Here is a 15,889-nt window from a genome sequence, read left to right as displayed (position 1 = left end):
GGATGAAATGGGAGAAACAATACTGGGATCTGAATTTAAGAGAGCATTAAAAGATTTAAATGGCAGAAAGGCTCCTGGAATAGACGGAATACCTGTAGAATTACTGCGCAGTGCAGGTGAGGAAGCGATTGATAGATTATACAAACTGGTGTGTAATATTTATGAAAAAGGGAAATTTCCATCAGACTTCAAAAAAAGTGTTATAGTCATGATACCAAAGAAAGCAGGGGCAGATAAATGTGAAGAATACAGAACAATTAGTTTAACTAGTCATGCATCAAAAATCTTAACTAGAATTCTATACAGAAGAATTGAGAGGAGAGTGGAAGAAGTGTTAGGAAAAGACCAATTTGCTTTCAGGAAAAGTATAGGGACAAGGGAAGCAATTTTAGGCCTCAGATTAATAGTAGAAGGAAGATTAAAGAAAAATAAACCAACATACTTGGCGTTTGTAGACCTAGAAAAGGCATTTGATAATGCAGACTGGAATAAAATGTTCAGCATTGTAAAAAAATTAGGGATGAAGTACAGAGATAGAAGAAAAATTGCTAACATTTACAGAACCAAACAGCAACAACACTAATTGAAGAACATAAGTAAAAAGCCATAATAAAATAGGGAGTCCGACAAGGATGTTCCCTATTCCTTACTTTTTATCTTTACATAGAATTAGCATTTAATGATGTTGAACAATTTAGACCTGCAGTAACAGTACAAGGTGAAAAGATAAAGATGCTACGATTTGATATACTATGATATATGATTTGATATGCTATGATTTGATACAGTAATTCTAGCTGACAGTAATAAAGATTCAGAAGAAACAGTGAACGGCATGGATGAAGTCCTACGCAAGAACTACTGCATGAAAATAAACAAGAACAAAAAGAAAGTAATGAAATGTAGTAGAAATAATGTAAATGGCCCACTGAATATAAAAATAGGAAGAGAAAAGATCACAGAGGTAGAAGAATTTTGTTATTTGGGAAGTAGAATTACTAAAAATAGATGAAGCAGGAGGTATATAAAATGCCGAATAGCACAGGTAAAACGAGCCTTCAGTCAGAAATATAATTTATTTACATCAAAAATTAAGTTAAACATCAGGAAAACATTTTTGAAAGTATATGTTTGAAGCGTAATTTTACATGGAAGTGAAACTTGAATGATCGGAGTTCCTGAGAAAAAAAACTAGAAGCTTTTGAAATGTGGTGCTATAGGAGAACATTAAAAATAAATGGAAAGATAAAGTGACAAATAAAGAAGTATTACAGCAAACTGATAAAGAAAGAAGCATTTGGAGAAATATAATTAAAAGAAGAGACAGACTTATAAGCCACGTATGAAGGCATCCTGGAATAGGTGGCTTTAATATTGAAAGGACAGGTAGAAGGGAAAAACTGTGCAGGCAGGCAATGTTTGGAATATATAAAACAAATTGTTAGGGATGTAGGATGTAGGGGGTATACTGTAATGAAACAACTGGCACTAGATAGGAAATCTTGGAGAGCTACATCAAACCAGTCAAATGACTGAGGACAAAAGAAAAATAAATAAATTGGAAAAATAACTTATTGAATTAAGATTATAGTTATATTCTAATAAGTTAGCTAAATGAAAATAAGACTGTCTGTTTAATTTTTGGTAATCATTATGTGTATTCCTTCTGATTTTGATGCTGTTATTGCAAACAATATGTTTAAAAAAATTGTTACACAAACTATTTAGGCATTATCACTGATCAACATTTCAGAGGGGATTGTGAAAAAATTTCAAATAAAAATAAATATACTGTTTTTGTATCATCTAAATTAAGCACAATTCTTATTGTTCTTAATGTGAATTAAGTCTATTCACATTGATTTTGTATTTGTAAACCCAACCATGTACAGATGCCTTGGCATGTAATATACATGAATAGTGATGAAACAATGTCTCTGTTACTATGTAATCAGGTATTAAATTAAATAAATAATTGTAAAATTAAAGGTTTTGTGTGTGTGTACACGCGCACCCTGAATATTTCTATATTTTGAGTCTTATGTTGCCAGAAAATATATATTATAGTAATTAATATTATTAATATTATATTATAACATTCTGTATTATTAATCACAGTTGTAGTACAAGAATAGTTTAGGGACAGACAACACATTATTTTTTGTATAGTTATTGTTTAGGTTAGGGTTGTGAAACAGGTTATAAATATAAACACATATTAACATGTATAAAAAGGATTTTGTCTTATCAAAAAATGTTAGAAAATGGCTTAGTTTCAAATATATACCTGTTTGTTTTATTATTAACAATGAAAGGAATGTTATATGTAAGTTAATGACATACTAAATATCATTTGCTATTAATTTTCATCAAATGCTCAAATTTATAATCACAATTAGTGTTCTGATTTATGCAAATAATTCTTCATGCATAACGCAGAACAAGTATAGTGTATAAGTTGACATATACTAGATACTTTCAAATCTTCTCAGAATAAGTATCTTACAAATTTGTCAACATTAAAAGATTTTACATCATACTTCCATCAAAGCAGTTTCCTTTGGCAGCGACATACTTTTACTAATATTCTTAAAATTAATGGAAAGATTCTTGGAATCCATTTTTATGCATTTCCTCCAGCTGCTTTATCCTAAATCAGCAATAATAATAATAATAATTATAATTAATCGGTTTGCACTGTTTTCCTTTCATAGTCTAATTCAAGGAGGAAAATAAATAATCACGTTTGAAGAGTGAGGTGGATAATCTAAAGATGCACAACCTAAATAAAAAGGAAATGCTGAAAGAGAGATAAAACTACTAGAAATTGCATTTAAGTAAGTGATGAAGAAAGAATGATGCATCTTGGAAACAAAAGATATACCCAATCAATCATAAAACATTCATTTTTCATTAATGACTAAAAAAATAAATTAATCAGTTTTAGTTTTCAAGATTGTTAGTCAAATATTTAATTGATATTAATATTTACAACATTAAATGGCACCAAAAACAGTTAAGGAGGTACAGAAAATCGTATTTCATATATTAAATAAAACATGATAAATGTGTTAACAAATAAACACATAATTTTTACCTTTTCAAGAGAGGTTATTGATTCCTGATATGTTTGTATCATTTTCTTGATAAGTTTACAACGCCTAGCTACATCTTCATGGGCAGCAAGTTCACTACCTAATTCTGCCATGTCTGTTAAATCAATCCCTGTATAAAATAAAAGGTTCAAATAAGTTATATTATTTATAGAATCACATGACAATATCTTTTATTTTACATGAAATTGAAAATGATATAACAAAGTAATTAATTATAAACAATAGGGCAACAGCTAAAGTACTTAAGGTAATAATTGAATATTATCTAAAAAAAAGAAGAAAAACTACACCATTTGCTTTGTCAGAGAATTTTTTTTCTTTTGTAATTGCTTCAATGGAGTTGTATTTTAGATTATTAACCAAATGAAATCAATAAATTAGTTTTAAAAAATTACCATGAATTGAAATAAAACATAACTCTTCTGTCAATAATATTTTACTTATTTATTTTTCTTTTAGATTTATTTATTAGAATAATTAAATTACAGAATTTGAGCCAATGATTTAAAATGTATAAAAAATGTTGACATAAAAGGTGTACAGTTAATCAAGCTGATGAAATGTGATGAAAATACAACTCTATTTAAACAATAGGTAAAATAACAATATTGTGAACTTAGATTTAAATTACATGTTATTGACAGGTATAATTATACAAGATGTAGCTTCTGACTGGTTGCGTTTAGACGAAAATATCATTGAATTAAGCGTTACATTAAAAAATGTTATAAAAAATTGAGATTTCAATTTTAAAAGGTGAAGTAAAGAGATTACAAACATGTAAATAGGGTATTTTTAATATACTCAAAAATCAAGAAAAAGTTCACATTAAAAATTCTTCATAGCTTTCTAGTTTACAAGATCCATGATGGGACATTTACAATGAACATATTAATAGAATTTAAATATAATTTAACAGTCAGAGGAATAATATGGATCTTAAAAAGATAAATTAATTTGTAAAAGGTCACAAAAAATTAATAATATATGGAAACTTAGGATTGGACTACAGAAAGGTCAGTCAAATATAAATAGGACTTTTTTTTCACAAATCATGTATGAACATGAGTGGGCTGGCACCGAGGGATGTTGATGGTGTTGAATGGTTATTGCCAATTGCAGAATGTATTATTGAGAAGTTTCTCAGAAATGACAGCCTCAAACTTTTTGAAATTTTGACTAAGAATCCTTGTGCAGTTTGGAGGTATGACTTTAGTACTCAACTCTATTTAATTCCACCATGTCTGTCCAAGTCTATGACTGGATAAGCAAGTATAAAGGAGAGTAAGAGATTGTAGAAATGAGGACACAATAGGCATTCAAAGACAAATGTGATCAATGATAACATTCAATTAAACTGTGATCTCATTGCAGATCATTAGCACCTCATGGTTGATGAATTCGTCTCTGAAGTAGGTATCAATTATGGAAGTGCCCATTCCATTATCACAAAACACTTTGGACTCCATAAAATCAGTGCACTAAATCTGTGCAAGGGTTCCAAGAATTCTGACTAGCAATCAGAAACAGGTCCGACAGGAAATTTCCCAAAGGCTCCTGAATTGAGTTTGAAGAGAAGGAAATTGTTTTTTGCATCAAATAGTATTATGTGATGATATTTGTGTCAACAACTATACTCCCAAGTCATAATTGGTGAGTGTATAGTAATGTAGGAGTGAAGAGCCTTGCTCTGTAAAAGCAAAACTGCATCTGTCAGCTGTAAAAGTCCTTGCAACCAACTTTTGGGACTGAAAATATGTATTTGTCGATTTTCTTCACAAATGTTGCACTGTGAATGCGCTCTTAGACAAAGTGAAAACTGCCTACAAGAGCAAAAGGTACCAACTCCAGATCAGAGATAAGATTCTCTTTCATGGCAATACCACCATGTCTCACACAGCTGTTGGCACTCAAGATTAACTAAATTAAATTTATTGGGAAGTTTTAGAATATCACTCACTGAATCCAGATTTAACCCTCTGCTATATTTTTTTGTTTGGGCCATTGAAGAAAGTACTGGGAGATATATTAATTTCAGAGCAATAACGAACTAGAGTTCGTCCATAATTGGCTCTTGACATGGCCTAAAATATTTTACGAAGAAGGGATCCAAAAGCTACTGACAGTTAAAAATGTGCAGTACTTCAGGAAAACTACATAGAAGAGAAATAAGTGCTAAAAACAAGAGTCTGACTTGTATTTGATTGACATCGTAGTACCTGATAGAATATACTTCTCATACCAACAAGCTATCCTCCACCACACACCTAGAAAATCATTTCTACTGTACTTCAGTACACAATGGCAGCATGGTGTCAAAAATCATTTCTGCCATATATATTACAGTACCAAACCTAACACTAGTCTTTTCTATCAAAAAATATTGGAAAACCAGATAAGTAGTTAAAAAACAGTTTTTTGTATAAGTTTTTACAGATTACTGAACAAAAAATTAGAGTAGTTTAAACATTAAATTAAAATAATATTAATATTGTAATTAAAACTAACCAGTAGTAAAATGTTTCCCAGCACCAGTCAATACAATAACTCGACAGTCTCCATTTTCAGCTAATTCATTAAAACAATTACCGATTTCTCTAAAAGAAAAAAAACATATATGAAAAAAATCATTTAATATAAATAGCTTAAAAGAAGGTAATAAAATTGTAATCTACTAAAATATACATAATTCAAAATAACATTTTTAATTTCATTTTTGTTAAATATATTCACACCAATAGTATGTTATGAAAATGAAATTCTTTATAGAGACCACAAATACAGAACACTTTTAAACACTAAAAAAAAAATTATAAGGATGTTAAAAATAGTAAGAAACTGGAAATATTATAACACAACTCATTAAGAAAAAAAATCTTATTTGTAAATTTAATATTCTTTGCTTTTCACTTTTCTTTTCTAAAGAGGTCAGTTATTTCTTTTATATAGAATTTCTTTCTTTACTAAGTCAAATTGGCAAAAACTGTAATAATATTGAATAATCAATTAAGATTTTTTTTATACTATCTGTCTTTTCATTTGAATTTCATCTACTTTCTTGTTTCTTATATCATTTCCTAGTAAAACCTAACAGTCTTCTTTATTAAAAAAAAAAAAAAAAAAAAAATTGTTTTTATCCCTTACTACTGATTTTTCATTAGCACCATTAAGTACTATTTTTACACATCTAGAAATTAGACATCTCCAGTTATCAGAACAAATTTTCATAAAAAGTTACTTAAAAGGGAAAATTAATTATTAATCTATATATGTGCTTCATAATTTTAATAAAATGAAGTATTTGCTGCTATGCAATCAGTTGATCAGTAATGAAACTATTGTTTTTATATAATATTTGATTGTATTTATGACATACATTTTTATACAATTTAAATTAAATATGTTAGAGGATCGCTCAATAGTTAAAAAGGCAAGTGACTGAACAAAAATTATTTATTCTGTCAATGAAACTAATACTACTTTCAAAATAATCACCAGAGTTACATTTAGGTACTTCTCCCATCTTTCTGTGAGCTTTCTTATTCCACTAGTAAAGACTCGTTCACCACCAGTGGACAAGTCCACTGGATTTACTTGTTTCTAAATGTTCCTAAAAGTTTTTTTTTTCATGTTTCTGCTACTATAATAACAAACATTTATTTAATTGAATTTCTAACCTAAAATAATAAGAATATGTTTTAATAAATAAATATTTATTTTAAGTCCTGGAAACTATTTATGTGATTATTTATTTATTCTACATTGGCTTTTATTGTACAGTGTTATTTATATTGCAATATATTTATATAAGTACTTAGTGATTAATAATAATAATAATAATAATATTTACAACAAATTAAATAATTACGAATATATATTTGGCAGGTATAATTATAATCACACTTATTTTTATTTAAAAAAGCCATAAAAAAATCTTAGGCAAATATCAATAAAAAAATAAAAGAATTATTATTAATAAAATAATAAATTTCAATTAAATAACAATTTAAAATAATAACATTTATATACTGGAATTATGTGGTTGTAAAATGTATAAACAATTCATTTTTAAACCAATTCAATAAAGTTTCAACAATTCAGTAAACCAACTAATGTTACTTATCTCAACAGGCATTCAAAATTTAAACAGTTGTCATAGTAAAACCTAAAAAGTATAAAATCTTAGATAAAATACAAAAAAAAAAATTCTATTTAAAAGTGACACTCAATCTGTTTAATATGTGTTGTAGACCGCGTACATCATTTGGAAAATGAGGTTATCTTGTCACTATTACATTCAAAATATTTTCACAAGAAAATAAGATGGAAAACTTGATACACTGTATCATTACACCATTTTTGTGCATTCATTTTCCTATTTTTATCAAAATTGAATAGCTTTGGTGTTATTTTGCAGAGCTTGTTTTATACAGGCAGTGTTTTTTATAGGCCTATCCTTATTTGAAATAAAAACAAAAAATAATTTAAGTAAAATTATCCGTTTTTCAAAACTTCTTTAAATTTTGAAATTCTGAAGTGTCAAATAAAAATTTAGTAAAATATTCATAATTGTTTCTAATTCGGTGTAGACTCTGCTTTGTTGGCAACTAAAATATTCTTTTCTATTCATTTATTGCAGTTGTTTTTTTTAATTTTTTCTTTTTGTTAATCTTATTTGACAAAAACTATATGTTAAGAGACACTTAATTGCGCATAGTAGACTTTTTTTATGAACTATCCAAATAAAGTATAATAATTACACATTTGATAAAGAAAGAAATACATTAAAAAATAGACGTAAAGACATTCTAATTATCAAATTACAATAATAATAATACTTATACAATACTAAATATATCTTATGTAATAAATAAAGTAACACCAGATAAAATTAACATTTGTAATATTTATCAGTAAGAAAATTATAGCTGATTACTGTCATGATTTAACCTACAAATGGCAGGCAAATTATGGATCAATAACACTGATGTTTTAAATCTGATTAATACAACAAATTTTAATGTAAAATTTGTTTTCAAAATTTTTTCCAGTATATAATTAATTTATGGTATAGTATATTTTAATTATGATTTAATGAAAAAAAAAAGAAGTAAACATATTTTCCCCTTAATTTAAAAAATAATAAATTTACCAACAATGAAAAAGATTAGACAAGAAATATCATACTTTTAACACTCTAGATAAAAAAATTCTCATTTTATGATTTCTACAACTCAGAATAACTGATAAAGCAATGGTGATTCCAGTTAAACACATATACATATTATATGTTTACTACATTAAAAATGTTTTGGTTTATTTCTCATAAACAAGCTGTAACTTAATATAGAGTGAATCAATTTTTTTTTTAAGATAAATTATCTTAAAAGAAAAAAAAATTTTAATCTTTAAAAAACAAACAAAAAAGTGTAGGCTAGACTCACATATTTCAGCTCACAGGCAGTATTATATCTTCTCTAATTACAAACAAGGGTATTCATTAATTTAGAATTTTATTTTACAGGAAATGAAGAATCAACAATTTTAAAGGGTTCTATTACCATATTCAGTAATATCATAGCTTAATTTGGCATCATATTTTTAAAAAAATTGGTATACAAAAAAATAATAACAGATTATGGATTTGATTGTAATAACTCTTGATACAAATTCTAGAATGCAGGCCTAATGGAAAATACGCTCTTCAATGCTTTATTAACATTTGTAATATTTATCAGTAAGAAAATTATAGCTGATTACTGTCATGATTTAACCTACAAATGGCAGGCAAATTATGGATCAATAACACTGATGTTTTAAATCTGATTAATACAACAAATTTTAATGTAAAATTTGTTTTCAAAATTTTTTCCAGTATATAATTAATTTATGGTATAGTATATTTTAATTATGATTTAATGAAAAAAAAAAGAAGTAAACATATTTTCCCCTTAATTTAAAAAATAATAAATTTACCAACAATGAAAAAGATTAGACAAGAAATATCATACTTTTAACACTCTAGATAAAAAAATTCTCATTTTATGATTTCTACAACTCAGAATAACTGATAAAGCAATGGTGATTCCAGTTATATACATATTATATGTTTACTACATTAAAAATGTTTTGGTTTATTTCTCATAAACAAGCTGTAACTTAATATAGAGTGAATCAATTTTTTTTTTAAGATAAATTATCTTTTTAAGATAAATTAAATTATCTTAAGATAAATTATCTCATTGTTGGTAAATTTTAATCTTTAAAAAACAAACAAAAAAGTGTAGGCTAGACTCACATATTTCAGCTCACAGGCAGTATTATATCTTCTCTAATTACAAACAAGGGTATTCATTAATTTAGAATTTTATTTTACAGGAAATGAAGAATCAACAATTTTAAAGGGTTCTATTACCATATTCAGTAATATCATAGCTTAATTTGGCATCATATTTTTAAAAAAATTGGTATACAAAAAAATAATAACAGATTATGGATTTGATTGTAATAACTCTTGATACAAATTCTAGAATGCAGGCCTAATGGAAAATACGCTCTTCAATGCTTTCAGATATGCAAAATCATATATGACACAAACAAATAGGACGGACACAACCAAATAGAATGAAAAGATAAAGTATATTAAATCTTATTATGTACATTAATATATTATTAATATTATATTTTATAATATTCAATGCAAAATGAAAAAAAACTTAAGTCATAAATTTTATATTTATTTGGTAAGTATCAGCTTATATATTATTTGGTAAATATCAGCTTATATAATAATAATATTTGAAAGTAACGACAGATGAAGCTGAATTACAACAATTACTACATTATTTTCTTAATGAGGAATAGATATTTTCAGTTTCAAACTGAGATTTGAACCCAGGATGAAAGGCAGAGATTCTACTGTTCCTAAAGAGGTTTGGCGTAATAGAAGTTGGCAAAAATTGGGCAATTTTTTTCATCTCTGTTCATGTTTTTTTAAAAACATGTTTCTTTAATTCAAATTTATATCTCATGGCAAAATATCTTAATTATATATATATATTCTTAAAATATGATGGGTCAATAACTGAAGATTTAAAAAACAAAAATGCATACCAATAGAAACCATTTACTTTATAATTCTGAAGAAATATATTTAACTATTTCTGATTCCTTCAGTAAAAAATACAATAGTAAGCAAATTAGTCGAAACACAAATGTTATTTAATAAAAAAGTAAACTCATTAAAAAAAAAAATCATATCTGTACAATTTGTGAATCTCTAGTAATTAATCTGTCCTCTTTTATTCTTCACATCATGTACATGATTTGGCATCGATTTAACAAGTGTATTACACATTTTTTTTTTATTGCTTCATCGTGAAACTATACCAATATACTGCTTTAATGAGGTTAATTTTTGTGGTATCAGTTTTGAATGAAGGTCTTTGACAATTGCCCAAAATTTTTCAATTGTGTTTAAATCTGGGGCATTGCCTCACCACAGGAGCAATCTGTTTTGTTCTTTGAAAAATCTTTCCACTTTTTTGGCAGTATGGCATAGTGCCAAATCTTGTTGAAACACTACATTTCTTTGTGAGAATTTATTTGAAGATGTCACAACCCTTCCTTCAGAATTTTGATATATCCATCACTTTTCAACGTACCATCCTCCTGGAAGAAACGAACAAGGGTCTTCCAATGTGAAACAGTCCCAAATCATTTTTTCTGAGGATGTTTAACTGACTGTTGAACATGAACTGCTGATGTATTTTTATCTGATGCTTTTCTATGGAATCCTTTGCCTTTGAACATAAAAATGTGACTTTACAAAAACAACATTTTCCCAGTCTACTTTGGTCTGGTTAACATGTTCTTTGGCCACAAGAGCCTTTTATTGCAAATTGCTGATATTAAAAGCTGCTTTTTAGCTGACCAATGAGCTTTCCATCCAGCTGAAAGAATCGGCATCTAACATTTGTCAAGTGTAAATCTGTTCCACTGGCTGCTCATTTTTTATTTAAGTTCAGAATAATTGATTAAGTTTACTTTTTCTCACTAATAACTGATCCTGTGTTTGAGTAGCTTTTCTTGTATGGCCACATTTACCTTTACTCTTGAGATGAAAAAGAACCAGTTTCTTTAAATTATTTTAAAATAGCATTCACTGCCCAAGTCAAACACCAAACTCAGAAACTAATTGTAATTGTGTTTTACTGGTATGCTCAGAAAGAGTAACATTCAAATACTTTTTGGAAATATGCCCATTATTATATATTCAACGCAGAAAAAATTAGAGAATATTGTTTTGTAATAAAAAATGAAAAAACTTTCACAAAACACTATTTTATCATGAAGATTGCTAAATAACCAAAGAACATAGACAATAACCTCATATTACACAGATAACACAAAGAATGGGTGTGGTCAAGCAGTGTAGCCAAGCACAGAAATAAAAATATTTCCCTGTGTTCAGATTAATTTCCACGCTACTGTAACACACATGCACATGCACACACACACGTTTAAATATCAGGTGATTGAAAAAATACTTCACAACTTTAAAAACATATAAAAATTTATTTAGATAACTTACAGATTCGGTTGAGGTCTCATTTAATAGCAAAACACATCAAATTTTGACTCACAAAGTTCATTTGGATGGAATTCAGCCACCAACACTGTTATCACTGTTGTTAAAAATGGATACATTTACTGCTGCAGAACACATTCGCTGTGTGTTTTAGTTTCAAAATTTGCAGTCAGCAACTGCAGTTCAATGAATTTTTGTAAAGAGTACAGTAGGTAATATTTGTAGGAGCCTCTAGTAGACATATAATTTACTCTTGACACTAAACCTTCATTTAGATGGGTTGTTCTGTTAAACATACAATATCATCAGGACACCCACATGTACCTGAAGCTGCTATAAACAACCCAGAGAAAGCTTTGCACATAGTCTGAGAAATCTACTTGACATGTGTGGTTCAACATATTACAGATGATGACAAAGTTGCTCAGCTGCAGTTTTGTGTGGAAATGATGGATAGAATTGCAAACAAAGATACATTTTTAGAAATAATTTTTAGTGATGAGTCAATATTTCACATCAGTGACAAGGTGAACACCCATAACTGCTGAATATTGGGTAGCAAAAACCCTCATGAAACTCTGCAGCACATTCATGATAGCCCTAAGATCAATGTTTTTTGTACCCTAAGCAAAAAAAGACTATACGGCCTGTTCTTCTTCCAGGAGGCAAAATTGTGGAGTTTCATTAAAGATCAGGTTTATGTACCACCTTTGCCTGCTGATCTCATTGAGCTAAGACTTCGAATTAATGGTGCAGCTGCAGAGGTAACGCCTGACTTGCTGGCTGCAGTCTGCAATGAAATCAACTTCAAGTTAGATATATGTTGTATTATAAATGGAAGTCATATAGAAACAAAGTTGGATGACAACTTTGACAAACTTGATGTGTTTTTCGATGAAATGAGACCTCAACTGAATCTGAAAGTTATCTCAATAAACTTTTAAATGCTTTGAAAGTGAAGGCCTTTATGAATCATATGGTAGTAAGTAATCTTTTAAGTACTGGAAAAATTTAAACTGTGACAAGTTCATACAGGAACTACTTAAGAAATATGCTAAATATTCTTAATATTTTTTATCATATCATATAATTAATATAAACTAAATTAACTTAATATTTAATTATATAAGTGGGATGATATATTAAATAATTTCTGAAGATAATTAAATAACTAAAAAGGTAGATAACGAATGAAAAATATAAAAAGATTTTTTTTTTATAAGTATGTACTATGGTCCTTCAGAAATTTCTCAGCCTAATGCAGAGTTGGTGTAAATATGACCAAACGACTATGATACTTATAAAGTATAATCGTTTAATACTGTGAAGTTTCAGGTGTGTGTTTATCTGCTTGTTTGTAGTATCTAGTAATGGAAACAAGTATTGAAATTTTCTGAAAAATGGATAAAATCGAAGTTTAAGTTGCATAAAGTACTTTCTTTTTAAAAGTTTAACCCCCAACATACATTCAAATTTAGTTAAATTTCACTTTAAAGGATTTTTCCCTTTTATTTTTAACATTGAAAAAATGGGCTGCATACTTTAAATGTGGTCTTACACCAATTGAAGTTAATGGGTTCAAATCGTCATCGCAGAGTTTTAAGGGTCAAATCCTAGTAAATGCAGTTACTTTTATACAGATTTGAATACAAGATCGTGGATACCGGTGTTCTTTGGTGGTTGGATTTCAATTAACCAAGCACCTCAGGAACGGTCAACATGAGACCATACAAGACTACACTTCTATAAATTAATATCTATCATCCTCACTGATCCTCTGAAGTAACACCTTATGGTGGTTCTGGAGGCTAAACAGAAAAAGAAAGTTCATGAACGCTCTAGATGTCCAAAAACTGCTATGACTGATGAAATCATCTCAAATATCCAAAATATCATATTTAAATATTCCCTGACTGAAGGTAAGCAAACTTACTGACATCCCAAACATCTTGATAGATCACGTCCATTACACTACCATGTTGGGTGTATGAAAATGTTTCCTGCTTGATAATGCCATGTTTTCTAATAGTTGATCAAAAGCACATTTGACAGATCATTTCTCGAGTATTTAGACTTCTTCAAATGCAATTCCACTGAGTTTCTTCAATGTTTTATAACAGTAGATAAAAAATGGATTCATTATTACACTCTACAATCAAACAGAGAGTGGGAGCAAGTGAAAGTGCACTAAAAAGGTGAAAACTGTTCAATTTGTAGGAGAAGTCATGGTTACAGTTTCTGGTGATTCTTGTGTTACGGTACTCACATACTACCTAAAAAAAGGCAGGATCATCACCAGGAGGGTATACTGCGGTATTAAAAAATTACAAAACTGGTGGTCTAAATATGTTGAATTATAAGGTGAATACATTGAAAAAAAAAAATTTGTTTTTTCTATCAGGCTGAGAACTTTCCAAATGGCCCATGTAAAATAATGTATATAAAATTTTTATTTCTAATTAGCTAAAACAATAATATTTTTTTTTAAAAAGGAAGAATTTCTATATTTCCTAATTAAGAATAATTATATTTCTGTTATGGATTTAGGGAATGCTACTACACGGTACAGTATTTTAAGTATAGTAAATTGTGTTCAATTATTCTGTAGATGTTTTCATTCTGTGTCAGGAAGTCTTAAATATTTATTATAAACAATAAAAAACAATAAATATCAATTTTTTAACAAAAATCAATTAAAAAATTCTGCAATTAAACACTCCACTACCATTAATATCTACATAACACAAATCTGTGATCAGTGAGGTGTAACTAAGAGCATACATGAGAACAATTAAAATGCACAAATTAGCTTACAAATCACAATCATATAATGATTTTTTTTCATCAGTTTTATTGGTTCTATTCATTCTCATTTGTCAGATGGTTCTAAATTGATGAAAATTCATTTTGGCTGGCCTTCCTTCTTCATTATTTTTTTTTTCAGTAACACCTTCAATGAAAACATATAAAGGTCATGTTTTCTTCTTCAATAGAAGTGAGTCAACTAGTCCTTTGTTTCTATCAACATATTTAAATGATTATAATTCCTGAACTCATGGACTGATTTTCTTAATTGAAGTTTGTTTTTTCTTTTAAAGTTGTCTAGTTGTCCATTATGCAATTAATTTATCAAATTAGTCATGTTTTTTTTTGGAATTGTAGAGAGAATGAAAGAGATTTTGATTAATTTAACATCTTTCCAGGTGACCAATATATTTCTACAATATGATTTTCGGCTTTATCAATATGAAAATGGAATCAATTACAATTAAAATTTTATTTAATTTTTATTCTAATTTTTCAAAATTTCAAATTCAATATCTCAATAATATTGGGCCATTTTCATAATCCAAATTTTATTTTTTTAGAATTTTCTGTAGAATAATTTGTTTTTGATTTCATTTTTGTATGTGCTAATTTTAATATTTTCAAATTTTATAGAACGGTAAGAAAAGTTGTTTTAATTAGATAAAAATATCTTTAAGGTATATTTTATCTTTATATCATTTATTTTTTTATATTTTATTTATTTTATTCATATTATTATTATCTTTATACTTCATTGTTTAGTACAGGTCATTTGTTGAACAGGTCATGTTTCTGAACATTGTTATGTATTAAATTTAATACTTTAATATTATTATTATTATACCTTATGCTGCTTCACCATAAGCATATTACATTATCAAAAACGGTAATTTTTCTTTCATTTTAGTAAATTTATTTCTCTTTTTTTCCTATTTATAAAACATAATTTTTAATTCAAATACAATAGTTTCAGATTCATACTTTTCACTAGTCTTTCAGTTTCCTGAGTCTTTGTTCAGTTACTTGGATTCCAGTCATCAAGTAAGTTACCCAGTTATGCTCCAGCCATCATGTAGGGAGGTACAAACGTAAAGTTCAATCACAAATTGATAATAAAACCAACCAGCCAACAGGGCTTTTCTGATCTGATATATAAATGTGCAATGATGGAATAATTCTTTTTTTTTTAAGTATAAAATGATCAGACCTGAGTACAGAATAAGTACCTATTTTATTTGTTTATATATTTTATTTATTTATTTTTTTTCAAAATGGTATTCTTTAAAGTAAGATTATTATAAATTAAACAAATTAAATGTAAATTTCTCAATTTTTTTTTTGATTATATATCTAATCTTAGGAATCTCAAAGGAAA

The 15,889-nt window shown here is 27.7% G+C and overlaps 1 protein-coding gene across 3 annotated transcripts in view; it reads right to left on the bottom strand.

The window, feature by feature from the left end:
- LOC142319324 (delta(3,5)-Delta(2,4)-dienoyl-CoA isomerase, mitochondrial) overlaps nt 1–15,889 on the bottom strand; it is a 70,438-nt gene that overhangs the window by 26,716 nt on the left and 27,833 nt on the right. For all 3 annotated transcript variants that reach the window (XM_075356488.1, XM_075356489.1, XM_075356490.1), the window contains 2 exons: nt 5,625–5,713; nt 3,098–3,225 (listed from right to left, as the gene is read on the bottom strand). In XM_075356488.1, the coding sequence (XP_075212603.1) occupies nt 3,098–3,225; nt 5,625–5,713 (217 nt within the window). The remainder of the gene's footprint in view (nt 1–3,097; nt 3,226–5,624; nt 5,714–15,889) is intronic.

This window comes from Lycorma delicatula, chromosome 2 (genome assembly GCF_047948215.1).
Source record: "Lycorma delicatula isolate Av1 chromosome 2, ASM4794821v1, whole genome shotgun sequence".
Classification (NCBI taxonomy): domain Eukaryota; kingdom Metazoa; phylum Arthropoda; class Insecta; order Hemiptera; family Fulgoridae; genus Lycorma; species Lycorma delicatula.
Note: the sequence above shows the minus strand (reverse complement) of the source record. Positions and strands in the feature narration are given on the sequence as shown.